Source organism: Macaca fascicularis, chromosome 1 (genome assembly GCF_037993035.2).
Source record: "Macaca fascicularis isolate 582-1 chromosome 1, T2T-MFA8v1.1".
Taxonomy (NCBI): Eukaryota; Metazoa; Chordata; class Mammalia; order Primates; family Cercopithecidae; genus Macaca; species Macaca fascicularis.
Window position 1 is genome coordinate 218,677,485 of NC_088375.1, and position 15,956 is coordinate 218,693,440.

A 15,956-nucleotide genomic window follows, 5' to 3' on the forward strand; every position below is an offset into this window, starting at 1 on the left:
CCGTCAGGACACCCAGTGTATCCCCCAAGGCCTGACGTCCCTAGCACGGGCACATGTCATTAAATGGTTATTGATTGCACGAGGAAATGAATGTAGACATTCTTTGTAGACAAAATGATATGGTGAGATGGGCGGCCGTGGGAGGCAGACAGGCCTGGGTTTGAATCCAGTTCCTCTGCAGACTGGCCTTGTGGTATTGGACAAGACATTGCTCGGAGCCTTAATTTCCCTATCTTTAAAACAGGGCTGAACCCACTGACCTCACAGGGGCTGTTAGAATACTGTTTACAAAGATTTCCAGCACATAGAAGATTCCTCCATGGATGCTGGCGGGCCTGCCGTGATATAAAGTGGAAGAAGCACCATCAAGATCTTCAAGGTCATACGGTCTCACTATGGGAGGAAGGGGTGTGGGGTTAGGATTTACTCCTGGAAACTAGTTAACAGTGAAAGGAGATCCATGTACCCATAGAAATGGCGCTGATGTTGCCTCAAAGGAATTCAGTGGCTGGAGAGAGAGCTGAGATGGTTGGAAACTTGGAGAAGAGGGAGGAGCTTGAAGACTGGGTTGGGGGCTATTAGAAAGATAGAAAAAATGGGAGGTGGGCACAGAGGCTGGGATCTGTGGGACTAGGATTGCAGGAGCCTGCCTGGATTAAAACAGAAAATTTGTGTAGGGAGTGGTGGCACAGCTGAATATGAGGTTGGATGAAAGAGGTGGAGGAGAGACAGTAAGAAAGCCTTTAGAAATGGTCAGGTGCAGTGGCTCACCCCTGTAATCCCAACACTTTGGGAGGCTGAGGCGGGTGGATCACTGAGGTCAGGAGTTCAAGACCAGTCTGGCCAACCTGGTGAAACCCCATCTCTACTAAAAATACAAAAATTAGCCGGGCATGGTGGTGGCCGCCTATCATCCCAGCTACTAGGGAGGCTGAGGCAGGAGAATTGCTTGAACCCGGTAGGCAGAGGTTGCAGTGAGCCAAGATCACACCACTGCACTCCAGCCTGGGCAACAGAGCAAGACTCTGTCTCAAAACAAACAAACAAAAAACAAAACAAAACAAAAAAAACAAAAAGAAGAAGAAGGCCAGGCGCGGTGGCTCACGTCTGTAATCCCAGCACTTTGGGAGGCCGAGGCGGGCGGATCATGAGGTCAGGACATCAAGACCATCCTGGCTAACATGGTGAAACCCCATCTCTACTAAAAATACAAAAAATTAGCCAGGCGTTGCAGCAGGCGCCTATAGTCCCAGCTACTATGGAGGCTAAGGCAGGAGAATTTAGCTCCATTTAAGAACATGGAGTTTTCATCTATAGCAGGAGCAGCTGTGACATTCTTGGACTCTCTTTAAAAGGCATATTAGTATTCTAAAGGCTCTGAGAGGTTGTACAGGAAAGAGCCTGTATCATTTTGCTTATCACAGCACTTTCCAAAGGCATTTAACCTTGGAACCCCATGGAGCATCTCAAGGGACCAGTATGCCAAAGAATATCCTTTAGGAAATGTCGCAGACGGGGAAAGTGCCTGGGTTTTGGGATTCAACAGGCCATAGTTCAAATCTTCATCTGCAACCTAGCAGGTGTTGGATCTTGGGCAAGTCTTGTGCCTTCCAGAGCCCCTTTTCCTCAGGGTCATTGTGAGAACTAGGAAACGCATGTGGGTAAATGGCACGTGGCTAGCTCTCTGGTTTTGAGGCATGCCTCTCCTTGCGAGGCCTGGCCCCGCCTCTTCCCACCAGCCACGCTGTCTACATTACAGGCTCCACATGGGCTCCTGAAGCAGCAGTTAGGTGATGGGCTTGGTGGGAAGCTTGACTGGATTTCTCCTGTAGGAGCACAGTAGCTGATGCCCCTCCCTTGGCAGCTGTGTTGGCCCTGGCATCATGGACAATAGAAACACCCAGATGTACACAGAGGGTAGAATCAAGGTTCCAGGGACCCAGCCAAGCCCTGGCCTGAGGATCACCATAAAGCGGGCTGGTGTTGAACCTACCATACCAGGAGTCAGCCAGGTAGGGACCTGTACCCAATGTTCTGATCCATTCACTCCTAGCTGGCACCTTTCCCTTCCCCTGCCCAGGCTTCCTCCCCAGCTGCTTTAATTAAGGCTCTGTTAAAAATGGACACAAAACCCAATTCAAACTGGATTAAGCAGAAAAGAGAATACATCAGTTTGGGTAACTGACAAATGCATTCATAGACTTCAGGTGTGGCTAGATCAAGGTGCTAAATGGCTCTCTTGGCTCTATGTTGCTCTGTGTTGGATTCATTCTCAGGCAAGCTCTCCCTGCAAGATGGCAGGGATTGCCCTGGCCACTCCAGGATTACATCTTCCCATCTTACATACTCTGGTTTAGCATTCCAACAGGAAGTGAGCCTCTTTGCAATAGTTGAAGCAAGTCTCTAGCATCACTGTCATTGGCCCAGATTGTGGTCAGATGCTCACCCTCGAACCAGTCACCACGGCAGTGGGGAGTGGTCTGGATCTCTTGATACAATGGAGACAGAGGTGATAGGTGGCTCCACTGAGCCCCATGGGCTGAATGGAGAAGAGAAGCTTCCCAAAAACAATGCTGGCTTCTGTAACGGAAAGAGCTACAGGGTGAGCAAACCCAGAATTGCCTACTTGCTCTTCTAGGTGCCTTCCATGGCCTCCGAACTCCCGTTGCAGCCTCCAGCCCAGCTTTATTCTCCTGACAGCTACTCAGGGCTTCCCTCCATGCCCCTCCACAGCGCCCAGCCTGCATCCTAAGCTTCCATCACACCTCTCAGCCTCTTTCCATCAAATATGTTTCTTTGTTTGTTTGTTTGTTTGTTTTTGAGACAGGCTCTCACTCTCTCACCCAGGCTGGAGTGCAGTGTCATGATCATGGCTCACTGCAGCTTTGAACTCCCAGGCTCAAGCAATCCCCCTGCCTCAGCCTCCTGAGTAGCTGGAACTATAGGCGTGGTATGTGCCACCACACCAAGCTAATTTTTTATTTTTTTGTAGAGACAAGGCTTTATCATGTTGCCCAGGCCGGTCTTGAACTCATGGGCTCAAGTGATCTGCCTGCCTCAGCCTCCCAAAGTGTTGGGATTATAGGTGTAAGCCTCCATGCCCAGCGTTTTGTTTTTTTTTTTTTTTTTTTTTTGAGACAAGAGTCTTGTTCTGTCACCCAGACTAGAGTGCAATGGTGTGATCACGGCTCACTACAACCTCTGCCTCCTGGGTTCAAACGATTTCCATCTAATTTTTTTGTATTTTTAGAAGAGATGGGATTTCACCATGTTGGACACGCTGGTCTTAAACTCCTGACCCCAACTGATCCACCCACCTCGGCCTCCCAAAGTGCTAAGATTACAGGTGTGAGCCACCGCGCCCTGCCAGCCTCTTTTTGAATGTACCAAGTAGCATGAACTGAAGAGCGTAAAGAAGAGCCTCCTCCCCATCCAGTTTCCTCAGGGCCAAAGATATCACCATTTAAAAAATCAGCCAGTCGGGCGTGGTGGCTCATGCCTACAATCCCAGCACTTTGGGAGGCTGAGGTGGGTGGATCACCTGAGGTCGGGAATTCAAGACCACCCTGACCAACATGGAGAAACACAGTCTCTACTAAAAATACAAAATTAGCCTGGCATGGTGGTGCATGCCGGTAATCCCAGTAACTCGGGAGACTGAGGCAGGAGAATCGCTTGAACCTGGGAGGTGGAGGTTTCGGTGAGCAGAGACTGCACCATTGCACTCCAGCCTGGGCAACAAGAGTGAAACTCCGTCTCAAAAATAAATAAACAAACAAATTAATTAATTAAAATGAAAAGTCAGTCAGGTGCCGTGGCTCATGCCTGCAATCCCAACACTTTGGGAGACAGAAGTGGGCGGATTGCTTGAGCCCAGGAGTTAAAGACCAGCCTGGGCAACACAGTGAGACCCCCTCTCAGAAAAAAAAAAAAAAAAGGCCAGGTGCACTGGCTCACACCTGTGATCCCAGCATTTAGGGAGGCAGAGGTAGGAGGATAGCTTGAGTCCGGGAGTCTGAGACCTGCCTGGGCAATATAGCGAGACCCCGTTCTCCACAAAAAGGACAAGAAAAAAAACAACAACAAAAAAAAGTCAACATGCCTTTGGGTATGTTCCCTGTAGCCTCTGTTATAAATCCTCACTTCCCCTGGGGCAGGGAGAGGGCCTGGAGGGAGGAGACTAGGACAGGAAGCTAGGAAGAGGAGACTAGGAGAGAGGCTAGAGGTGAACATTCAGGGCTGCCTTCACCCACCCATTTATTTTTTCAACAAGCATCGTCATGGGGTCCCAGTCCCACCACTTACCCAGCTGTATGACATTGGGCATGTCACTGCACCCCTTTGAGCCTCATTTGTTTTACGGTGAGGACTAACTGGGTCAAATCCCTAGAAGGCACCTAGCACAGGCCCTGCCTCATAGTAGGTGCCTGTTAGTATTAGCTCACATCAGAATCTTGTATTATATCAAGGGCAATTAATCGAGTCCATTTGTTTGGAGTTTGCTGACTCTGGTGATGCTTGGAGCTGGGTCTCAATCACTGGCTCCAGGTCACCCAGTTGGAGAGTGACAGACCATGATAGTGATCAAAACCCAGTTCAGGCCAGGCACGGTGGCTCATGCCTGTAAGCCCAGCACTTTGGGAGGCTGAGACGGGTGGATCGCTTGAGGTCAGAAGTTTGAGACCGGCCTGGCCTACAAAAAAAAAAAACATACAAAAATTAGTTGGGCATGGTGGCACACACCTCTAATCCCACCTACTCGGGAAGCTGAGGCACGAGAATCGCTTGAACCCAGCAGGTGAAGGTTGCAGTGAGCCGAGATCTCACCACTGCACTCCAGCCTGGGCAACAGAGTGAAACTCTCTCTCAAAAAATGAAATAGAAACTCAGTTCAAACTACAGCCTGTGTTTTGAAGGCATGGGAATTGTCAAAGGCCTCTCTTGGACCTTGTGAGAGTCTTGGGGTCCCCCAGGGTGCTCTTTCAAGCTGTCCTCAGGGCCATCCCCTTGTCTCAGGTACTAATCTGGACTCCAGTTCATACCAGAGCCTTAAGTGCTAAGCAACAGCAACAGCAGGGCCAGCCCCCATCTCTGCCTCTTGGCTCCTGTTCACCCCTCTCCAACAGCTTCCCCAGTCAGGCATGGGATCTCCCTGTCCTTGAGGCCAGGAGAGTGCCCAGGGACGAGTGGGAGGGATCACTCCAGAATGGCTACTCAATGCCAGCCCTCAAGCCAGTGCCATGGATATCTCTGTCCAGGTCATGTTTCCAGATGCTTCGGAAGTGGGCAGCAGGAAGCAGCTCTCATCAGCTTCAGGAGGGCCAGAGAAGGGGCCCAGATACAGAGACACATTCAAGGAGGGGCCTTCAGAGCTCAGGACACAGGAGCAGAGGCCTCCAGCAAAACCAGGGTGAGCTGAGGGGCTTTCCAGAGAACAGGTCCAGGAGACAACGCCCTGTAGCCCACTTGCGAGGGAGAGAGAATGGAGCACTCCCAGGCCAAGGCAGCTCCACCTGCCACAGCACCTTGTCCTTCTCTTTCACTGCACCGGTTGCACTAAGGAGTTCGTGTTCACCTTTTGTCTGAACTCCCCCAACAAGACCACAAACATCTTTTATGTGTCTTGTTTGAGGAGTATCATGTACCTGGTTCAGCCTCAAAGCCCTCGTGCCTAGTACTATGCCTGACACGTAGTAAATGTTCTATAAATATTGATTCACTAAGGCCGGGCGCAGTGGCTCACGCCTGTAATCCCAGCACTTTGGGAGGCCGAGGTGGGCGGATCACGAGGTCGGGAGATCGAGACCATCCTGGTGAACACAGTGAAACTCCCTCTCTACTGAAAATACAAAAAATTAGCCAGGCGTGGTGGTGGGCGCCTGTAGTCCCAGCTACTCTACTCGGGAGGCTGAGGCAGGAGAATGGCGTGAACCCAGGAGGCGGAGCTTGCAGTGAGCCGAGATCACGCCACTGTACTCTAGCCTGGGTGACAGAGCGAGACTGTCTTAGAAAAAAAAAAAAAATACATATATATATATAGATAGATAGATTCACTGAATTAATAGAATAATGAACAAAAAAAAGGTTGGGAAACACAGGAACACATAAAAGATATACATGTAATTGTTTTCTAAATTTTGTATATATTTTAAACCTTTTCTACAGCAAGAATATATTCAAAAAGAGAAAATCAAGAGCGAGCCAAAGAAGGCAACGTGAAAGGCTTGGGTAATAGAAATAATAAAGGCTAGCTGGCTTAGTTGGATTTGACTATAACCAGAAGCTCCTAAATAGCCTCCTGTACAAGAAAAGTTAGGAGAGAGAACTCAAGCCAGGTCCGAGGCCCACTGAGACAACTACTGCCTACCATGCTGGTGGAAACAGAAACCATTTAGGCATACCTGTTTCATCAACGTGGCAATTTGTTTAAACTGCCTTGAAACTACCTTTATCCTCACCCATTTCTGGAAATAGGCCATGAGGAAATAATTGGTGATTCAGGCAGTTTTATGCACAAAGATTTTCACTGTCACATTATCTTAAATACTAATAAATTGGGCCGGGTGCGGTGGCTCATGCCTGTAATCCCAGCACTTTGGGAGGCCGAAGTGAGTGGATCACCTGAAGTCAGGAGTTCAAGAGAAGCCTGGCCAACATGGTGAAACCCTGCCTCTACTAAAACTACAAAAAAATAAATAAATACTAAAAAATTGGAAACCCCTGAAGCGCCCACACAATAGGGAAATGGTTAATGATGGTTATCTATAAAATATGGAATTGTATACATTTAATGAACGTAAAAAACATATAAAGCATGTTTCTGAAGGATTTTTAGCATGGGAAAAATGTAGGCTATGATGTTAATTGAAGAAAGTAGACTAGGCCAGCCACAGTGGCTCACACCTGCAATCCCAGAACTTTGGGAGGTCAAGGTGGGAGGGTCACCTGAGGTCAGGGATTTGAAACCAGCCTGGCCAACATGGCAAAACCCCGTCTCTACTAAAAATATAAAATTAGCCGGGCTTGGTGGCACATGCCTGTAATCCCAGCTACTTGGGAGGCTAAGGCAGGAGAATCACTTGAACCCAGGAGGCAAAGGTTGCAGTGAGCCGAGATCACACCACTGCACTCCAGCCTGGGCAACAAAAGCGAAATTCCATCTCAAAGAAAAAACAAAATATATGTGTGTGTGTGTGTGTGTGTGTGTGTGTGTGTGTGTGTGTGTGTGTGTGTATGTATATATATGTATGCAATGGCCAGGCACCATGGTTCACGCCTGTAATCTCAACACTTTGGGAGGTTGAAGTGGGAGGATTACTTAAGCCCAGGAGTTCAAGACCAGCCTGGACAACATTGTGAAACCCCATCTCTACAAAAAATATGGTAAGATTAGCCAGGCACGGTGGCATATGCCTGTAGTCTCAGCTACTTGAGAGCCTAAGGCAGGAGGATTGCTTGAGCCCAGGAGGTGGAGGTTGCAGTGAGCTGAGATCGTGCCACTGCATTCCAACCTGGGTGACAGAGCAAGACTCTGTCTCAAAAAATATAAGTATACATATGCATAGGAAGAAGCTTGGAGGAAATACTCCAGAATACTAAAGTGAGATCGGATAGACACAGCTTCAAATTTTGAACAGTTATCTTTAGCTTTATGACCTTAAGCTCAAATCTCTTGTCTTCTCTGCATCCCAGTTCTGATTTTTGTTTCATTTTTTTCTGAAAAATAGTTTTAAAAATACTATAAGCCTTAAATTCTAGGCTGGACGCAATGGTGCACACCTCTAATCCCAGCACTTCGGGAGGCCGAAGTGGGAAGATTGCTTGAGCCCAGGAATTCAAGACCAGCCTGGGCAACACAGTGAGACCTTGTCTCTACAAATAATTTTGAAAGTTTAAATTTTAACTCCCCAAAACATTGACATGAAAGTATCTATGATTTGGGGAATTCCTATGGGTCCTCCATTTGTCCCTCCAGGCGTTAGGTATGCACCTATGGTATGCCTAACCCTATAAGAACATAGAACAGTGCCCCAGTCTGGGAGCTGAAGTGTCACTTTGTCTATTTTCTCCAGGAAGAAGCAGTCCTCTTGGGTCCCCCAGGAAGGGTCCCAGGAGCTGCAAGCAGGCCAGGATCAGAGTGAGCTAGGGTTGCTGCCTTCCTGGGTTCCTGAAGGACCTGAAGGGCTGCAGCAGCTGGGCTCTGGAAAGGAGATCGAGGGCCAGCAGAGGAGGCAACGGAACCGGGGAACCGGGGAGGATGAGCCTCCTGAGAGCTGCCAGGTACCCTCCTAGGAGATCTGGGAAGAAGGGTATGGAATGACCTACCACAGAGGAGGTAAAAGAGCCCCCTCCCAGCATGCCCTCCATTCTGGTGCATGTACCTGTAGTCCCAGCTACTTGGGAGGCTGAGGCAGGGGGATCCCTTGAGCCCAGAAGGTCAAGGCTGCAATGAGCTGTGTTCAGGCCACTGCACTCCAGCCTGGGTTACAGAGTGTTTGCTCCCCTCTGTGCCCTGAAGATGTCAAGCACTCAGTCTGTGGGTCACTGGACTATTCCCCCAGCCTACATCACAAGCATTTAAGTCTTGTTTCCAGGCCGGGCGTGGTGGCTCACGCCTGTTAATCCCAGCACTTTGGGAGGCCAAGGTGGGTGGATCACAAGGTCAGGAGATCGAGACCATCCTGGCTAACATGGTGAAACCCCGTCTTTACCAAAAATATTAAAAAAAAAAAAGACCAGGCGCGGTAGCTCACGCCTATAATCCCAGCACTTTGGGAGGCCGAGGCGGGCAGATCACGAGGTCAGGAGATCGAGATCATCTTGGCTAACACAGTGAAACCCCGTCTCCTACTAAAAATACAAAAAAATTAGCCAGGCATGGTGGAGGGCGCCTGTAGTCCCAGCTGCTCGGGAGGCTGAGGCAGGAGAATGGCGTGAACCCGGGAGGAGGAGCTTGCAGTGAGCTGAGATTGTGCCACTGCACTCCAGCCTGGGCAACAGAGTGAGACTCCGTTTCAAAAAAAAAAAAAAAAATTAGCCGGGCGTGATGGTGGGCACCTGTAGTCCCAGTTACTCAGGAGGCTGAGGCAGGAGAATGGCGTGAACCCGGGAGGCGGAGCTTGCAGTGAGCCGAGATCACGCCACTGCACTCCAGCCTGGGCAACTGAGCAAGACTCCATCTCAAAAAAAATAAATAAATAAAAATAAAAATTAGCCGGGCATGGTAGCAGGCGCATGTAATCTCAGCTACTCGGGAGGCTGAGGCAGGAGAATCACTTGAACCCGGGAGGCAGAGGTTGCAGTGAGCCAAGATCACACCATTGCACTCCAGCCTGAAGGACAGAGCAAGACTCTGTCTCAAAAAAAAAAAAAAAAAGAGAGAGAAAAAGAAAGAGATTCGTGTATTGTGTGTATCAACATGTTGTTCTTTTGGTTGCTCAGTAATATTTCCATTCTATGGATATACCACAATATACCACATTTCTTTTCTTTGTTTTCTTTTCTCTTTTTGTTTGGACATAGAGTCTTGCCTTGTTGCCCAGGCTGGAATGCAGTGGTGTGATCTGGACTCACTGCAACCTCTGCCTCAGGTGGGAGGTTGAGGTGGGAGGTTCAAGTGATCCTCCCACCTCAGTCTCCTGAGTGGCTGGGATTACAGGCACACACTACTACGCCCAGCTAATTTTTGTATTTTTAGTAGAGACAGGGTTTCACCATGCTGGCCAGGCTGGTCCCGAACTCCTAACCTCATGTGATCCACCCACTTAGGCCTTTATTTATTTATTTTTTTAAGAGACAGAGTCTCACTCTGTCTCCCAGGCTGGAGTGCAGTGGTGTGATCATGGCTTATTGCAACCTCCGCCTCCTGGGTTCAAGTGTTTCTCATGCCTCAGCCTCCCAAGTAGCTGGGATTACAGGCATGAGCCACCATGCCTAGCTAATTTTGTATTTTTAGTAGAGACGGAATTTCGCCATATTGGCCAGGCTGGTCATGAATTCCTGACTTCAAGTGATCCACCTGCCCCTCGGCCTCCCAAAATTCTGAGATTGCAGGTGTGTACCACCACGCCTGGCCAAAACCCCTCTTTTTAAGGAGCCTCGTGAAGGATTCTTGTTCTTTGAAACATCCCTTAGAAAATCCCATTTAAGGCTGGGTGTGGTGGCTCATGCCTGTAATCCCAGCACTTCGGGAGGCTGAGGCAGGAGGAATGCTTGAGCCCAGGAGTTCAAGACCAGTCTGAGCAACATAGTGAGACCTCATCTCTACCAAACATTTAAAAATATCAGCCAGGCATGGTGACAGGTATCTGTAGTCCCAGCTACTTGGGAGGCTGAAGCAGGGGGATCCCTTGAGCCTAGGAGGTTAAGGCTGCAATGAGCTGTGTTCATGCCACTGTACTCTAGCCTGGGTGACAGAGTGAGACTTGTCTCAAAAAAGAGAAAAAAATAAAACACACACACACACACACACACAAGAAAATCCTATTTAAAGGGGATCTTCTCAATTTTCCGCTCTCATTCCACTCCCACAGGGAAGTGTGGTTCTTTGGGTAGGCCGCGCCTTCTCTGGGCTTCAATTTCTTCACCCCTCAAAGTGTAGGAGTACCTGTGCTGCCTTCTAGGAGCACTGGGAGAATTAAGTAAGATGATGCCTGAAGTGCTGGGATCCTAGTAAGTGTGTCATTACTGGTCTCCAGTTCACCTGGAGCTTTGAGGTTCACCTGGGAACCAGGATGGAGCTCCCCAGCCTTAGTGTCCTTGTCCTCGGCAGGGCCCCGGATATCAATGCACCCTCGGTCACCAGGCAGACGTGGTGCAGCCAGCAGAGCCTTGCTGCCCCTTGGCCGGCCGTGGCCAGCCACTGGGAGACAAGCGCCCCAAGGAGGCAGATGTCCCACACATCAGGCCACAGGAGGCTCCGCCAGAGCCCAGCCCAGGGGGACATGGGGACAGCTCTCAGGAAGCAATGCCCCCAACGTCCACGGTGGCTCCAGAGGAAAAGACAGCTAGCTCCTTCCTGCCATCCATGCCTGGACCTACAAAAACAAAAGGAGGGTAAGTCACCCTCCAGTGCCATCCCCTGCCCCCAACAAGGATGCCCTTCTGCTGAGTTTCAGGTGAGGTGAATTCTAGTCCAGACTGCTCCTGACTCGGTAGAGGACCTTGGGCAGGTCATGCTCCCCTGGGTCTCAATTTCCCCACCTGTGTAACGGCTGGAATACCAGAATGCTTGGTTCCGTGAGCCTGTGTACATGAGGATGTGGGGAAATAAGGAGCCCCCTGAGATGAGAAGGCCAAGGAGATGAGGCTGGGGTGGAACTGGGTGTCCTCGGGGCTGAGAGGGGAGGGGAGGGGGGCAAACCTTCAGCTGAGCCCTTCCCCCACCTGCGGGTTTCTCCTCTATTCAGGGGTGAGGCTGTGGAGACCCAGCCAGCACCGGGGCCTCTTCCTCCACCAGTAAGTAGGGCCATAATGGGGATGGGGACGGGCTGTGTAGGGGTAGGGCAGGGGGGATCAGGAAGAGGAAGAGGGCAGAGGCAGATATGGCACATCAAACCCCTATTTGGAGTCAAACTGAGGAAGGTGTGTGTGGCTGTGTGAAAGTGCACATGGATGTGCACACGTGTGTGTGTGTGTGTCTGTGTGTGTATTCTGAGTGGGCGTCAAGAATGCTCTTACACTCTGGAGCCCTTGGGTTCATCCCAGGTGGTGGCTTCTTCCACATCAGCATGGATTTCTTCCACCCATTTGCCCTCAGCCACAGCCACACAATCCAAAGTGTCCCTGAACACCTGGGAGGCTTCCCCAACCTCTCCCAGACACCCTCCCCTCCCCCGGCTCTGCCACTTCCTAGTTCTTTGACCTGACCGGGCAACCTGCAAATACACGGTCACTAGCATGCCCTGCCAGCACCTGCCCTGTCTCATCCTGCTGTGTTCATTGGCAAACCCCACCCTGGCTAAACCCACCCAGCCTTGTACCCATGTTAAGCAGCTCAACGCGGGCTGGAGAACATCCTGTCTTATTGATGGGTTTCACTTTCAAGCAGTAACCACTCATGTCTGATGCTGCCGGCAAGTCTCACTTTTCCATGGCCACATCGCCCTCCCCTCTGTTCCAGGTCATCATTTCACAACAGCATCCCCCACGCCCCTCATCTCACCCGTGTGTCACTGACAAACAAACAGAAGCATCAGATGAGAAGAAGCATTCCCAAACCCACCACACTCCCTGCCTTGATTTGGCTGCAATGGGAGCTGTGAAGATGGGCCCCAGGTCCCATGGCTGTCTCCCCATTTATTCATTAGCTCTTGTCCCCTCCCCCACCACATGATCCCCCTCTGCATTACTACAGGATGATTCCATCAGCATACAAACATGGCTTAGCCTCCACAATATCAAAAGCTGCCTTTCTTTATTTTTTTTCCTTTTTTTTTTTTTTTTTTTGAGACAGAATCTCTGTTGCCCAGGCTGGAGTGCAGTGGTGTGATCACGGCTCACTGCAACCTCCACCTCCCGGGTTCAAGCTAGTCTCAGCCTCCTGAGTAGCTGGGACTACAGGCGTGCACCACCATGCCCGACATCAAAAGCCATCTTTCTTTGCTCCCCTTTGCAGCACCGTCCCTCAATAATTGTCCCCCTCACCTCCTCCGCTTGACTTTTCTCAACACATCCCCATATGAGAGCTTTTATCGGGGTCTCCATAATCTCCATCTGGCTTATCAAATGGAAAAGCTCTGTCCTTACAGAGCCCACCTTGAAACAGCAGAAGACACAGAGGCTCCCTCTCTTCTTCTCAATGCTGCCTTCTGCAGGCTCTGTGACAGCCCCAGCTTGGTTCTCCTCCCATGTCACTAGCGACTCCTTCCCAGTCTCCCTCCCTAGTTCCTCCTCATCTTCTCCACCCTCGGGGCTCCACACTCTGGTCTCCCATCTCCATTCTCTGCCTGGATGATCTCATTCAGTCCCTCTAATGATTCCCAAATCCACATCTTCAGATGAGACTTTGCCTTTTTTTTTTTTAATTGACACAGGCTAGAGTGTCAATGTTGCCCAGGCTGGAGTGCAGTGGTGCAGTCTCAGCTCACTGCAACCTCTGTCTCTGAGATTCAGGCGATTCTCTTGCCTCAGCCTCCCGAGTAGGTGGGATTACAGGCACGCATCACCTCACCTGGCTAATTTTTGTATTTTTAGTAGGGACGGGGTTTCACTATTTTGGCCAGGCTGCTCTCGAACTCCTTACCTCAGGTGATCCGCCCGCCTCGGCCTCCCAAAGTGCTCGGATTACAGGCGTGAGCCACCGCGCCCAGCCATAGACCTTGCCTTTAAATTCCATGTTCATATATACAATGGTCTACTTGAATTCCCTCTGGCTGGCTAATTCACTTCTCAAACATGACCACAGTAGTCTTCTTCAGTCCAGACACTGCCTTTCTCACCCAAGGGGCTCATGCAACCCAGCTCAAAATCACGTGATTCCTCCTTTTCCCTCGATAATCCTTTCACGTGTGTCAACAAGCCCTGTTTAGTGCTACCTACAAAATAAATCCTGAATCCGTCCCTTCCTTCCACCCCCTCTTTCATTACCCTAGTCCAAGCCTCATCTTCTTAGAATAAGATCCAAAATCTTCACCAAGATCCATAAAGCCCTACGTCTAGCCACTCTGGTCTGACCTCCAGCCTTTGAATATACTAAGCCTAGTCTCACCTCAGGGCCTTTGAGTGTGCCTGTGCCTGAACTCCTCCCCATAGACAGTCTAATGGCTAACTCTTTTGAGTCATTCACTTTTCAATTTCGACATCAGTTTTTCCACAAGGCCTTCCCTGGCCAGCCGATCTCAAGGAACCTGTCAGCCACACTCAGCCTATCACATGGCCCTGTTTTATTGTCTTTGTAGTACTTTCTCCCTCTGACATGATCTTTAAGTTGTCAACCTATTCATCATCTAGAATGCAAGCTCCCTGAGGGCAGCCTCGCTAGTTGACTTACCCTCTGTGCTTTGTGCCTCAAACAATGCCCAGCACGTGGTAGGTACTCAACAGGAATGTGTTGAATAAATGAGTGGATGGGAATAAGACAAGGTACCTCTCTGAACTGGTGAGAAATCAGATGAGAAATAGGAACTAGGCTGGATGCGGTGGCTTATGCCTATAATCCCAGCACTTTGGGAGGCCGAGGCGGGTGGGTCACCTGAGGTCAGGGGTTCAGGACCTGCCTGGCCAAAATACAAAAATTAGTCAGGCATGGTGGCGTGTGCCTGTAGTCCCAGCTACTCAGGAGGCTGAGGCAGGAGAATCGCTTGAACCTGTGAGGTAGGGGATGTAGTGAGCCAAGATCGCACCACTGCACTCCATCCTGAGCAACAGAGCATGACTCTGTCTTGGAAAAAAAAAAAGAGAGAGAGAGAGAAATAAGAACTATTCCTTGCCTGTGCGTTTCCACCTTTTCCCCCATCCCTACCCCATGCACAGAGTGGGCTGGATACTGTGCGGGAGAAGAGGAGAGGGCACAATTTGGCTCCGCAAGTACATACTGAGTCTCTGTGGCATACCAGGCCCAGTGCTTGGAGGGAAAGGACAAGGAAAGCCGGGGAGGGCTCCTGCTCCCTGCTCTGGAGGATGCAGCTGAGCTGGTGGCACCACAAGAGATGAGAGTCCTGGACAGGAAGTCCTGCAGGCACTCAGAGGACCCCTGGGACCACTGGGTAGCTTTCTGGAGAGGGAGGACTGGTATTAGACTATACAGAGGGAACGGAATACAGACAGAGCCAGGGAGTAGAAAGGGGAGTAGCCAGGGATGGGTGCGGTGGCTCACGCCTGTAATCCGAGCACTTTGGGAGGCCGAGGCGGGTGGATCACCTGAGGTTAGAGTTCGAGACCAGCTTGGCCAACATGGGGAAATCCTGTCTCTACTAAAAATACAAAAAAATTAGCCAGGCATGGTGGCAGGCATCTATAATCCCAGCTACTCAGGGGGCCAAGGCAGGAGAATCACTTGAACCCGGGAGGCAGAGGCTGCAGTGAGCTGAGATTGCACCATCGCACCCTAGCCTGGGGGACAAGAGTGAGACTTTGTCTCAAAAAAAAAAAAAAAAAAACCCACAAAAAATTAGCTGGGCATGGTGGCAGGTGCCTGTAGTCCTGGCTACTCGGGAGGCTGAGGCAGGAGAATCACTTGAACCCAGGAGGCAGAGGCTGCAGTGAGCTGAGATCGTGCCATTGCACTCCAGCCTAGGCAACGAATGAAACTCCGTCTCCAAAAAAAAAAAGCAAAGCAAAGAAAGAGCAGCCAGGCAGCAGCAGACCCATCACAAGGAAAGTTACAGAGATAGGAAAGGTGAATGAAGACTGACGGTGGAGAGGGCCATCATCTGGGCCTCATGGGACGAGCATATTGGATACGATGGTCAGAGCAGCTGAAAAGCTAGGCTGGCTGTGATATGAAGCATCCAGTATGTGAGGCAGGCTCACCATGTACTGGTTACCAACTTGTCTGAGTCCAGTGAGGCAGAATATCCACACATACATGTTATATAAAATGGGTTTATTATGTTATATAAGATGGGCAGCAAAGGACAACAGAAGCATAGGATCCACTGTGAGCCTGGCCCCCAAGGCTCAGGAAAGTTGTCTGGGGCAGACAGAGTCTTGTCTACATGTGCCCCACTTGCTGAGGGACCCCAGAAAGCAGCTCACCCTGGGTTTTATACTTCAAGGTGACATGCTTTGCTGGGCTAAAGCCTTGAAGGCTGCCCTATTTCTGGGGCTCAGGGGAGTGGAACAGATAGATCCTGGGGGTGTTGCAACCAGTCCCTCCCTATCTTAGGATATTGCATTCCCAGCATATTCTTTAACTATATAATCGTTTTTAACAAGTGAAAAACGAGAGAGAACTAGGTGGGTCTAAGGCCCACCTGCACCCGGAGACCCGTCCTGCACGGTCCTAGAGTGGAGCA

At 50.1% G+C, this 15,956-nt stretch overlaps 1 protein-coding gene across 1 annotated transcript in view; it reads left to right on the forward strand.

Annotated features, from left to right (window-relative positions):
- Nucleotides 1–1,593: 1,593 nt before the first annotated feature.
- Nucleotides 1,594–15,956, forward strand: part of SPATA21 (spermatogenesis associated 21) — a 40,965-nt gene continuing 26,602 nt past the window's right edge. The window contains exons 1-5 of the mRNA XM_005544665.4: nt 1,594–2,012; nt 5,259–5,410; nt 8,073–8,280; nt 10,772–11,055; nt 11,409–11,457. Coding sequence (XP_005544722.3) covers nt 1,884–2,012; nt 5,259–5,410; nt 8,073–8,280; nt 10,772–11,055; nt 11,409–11,457 — 822 coding nt within the window. The 5' untranslated portion in view covers nt 1,594–1,883. The remainder of the gene's footprint in view (nt 2,013–5,258; nt 5,411–8,072; nt 8,281–10,771; nt 11,056–11,408; nt 11,458–15,956) is intronic.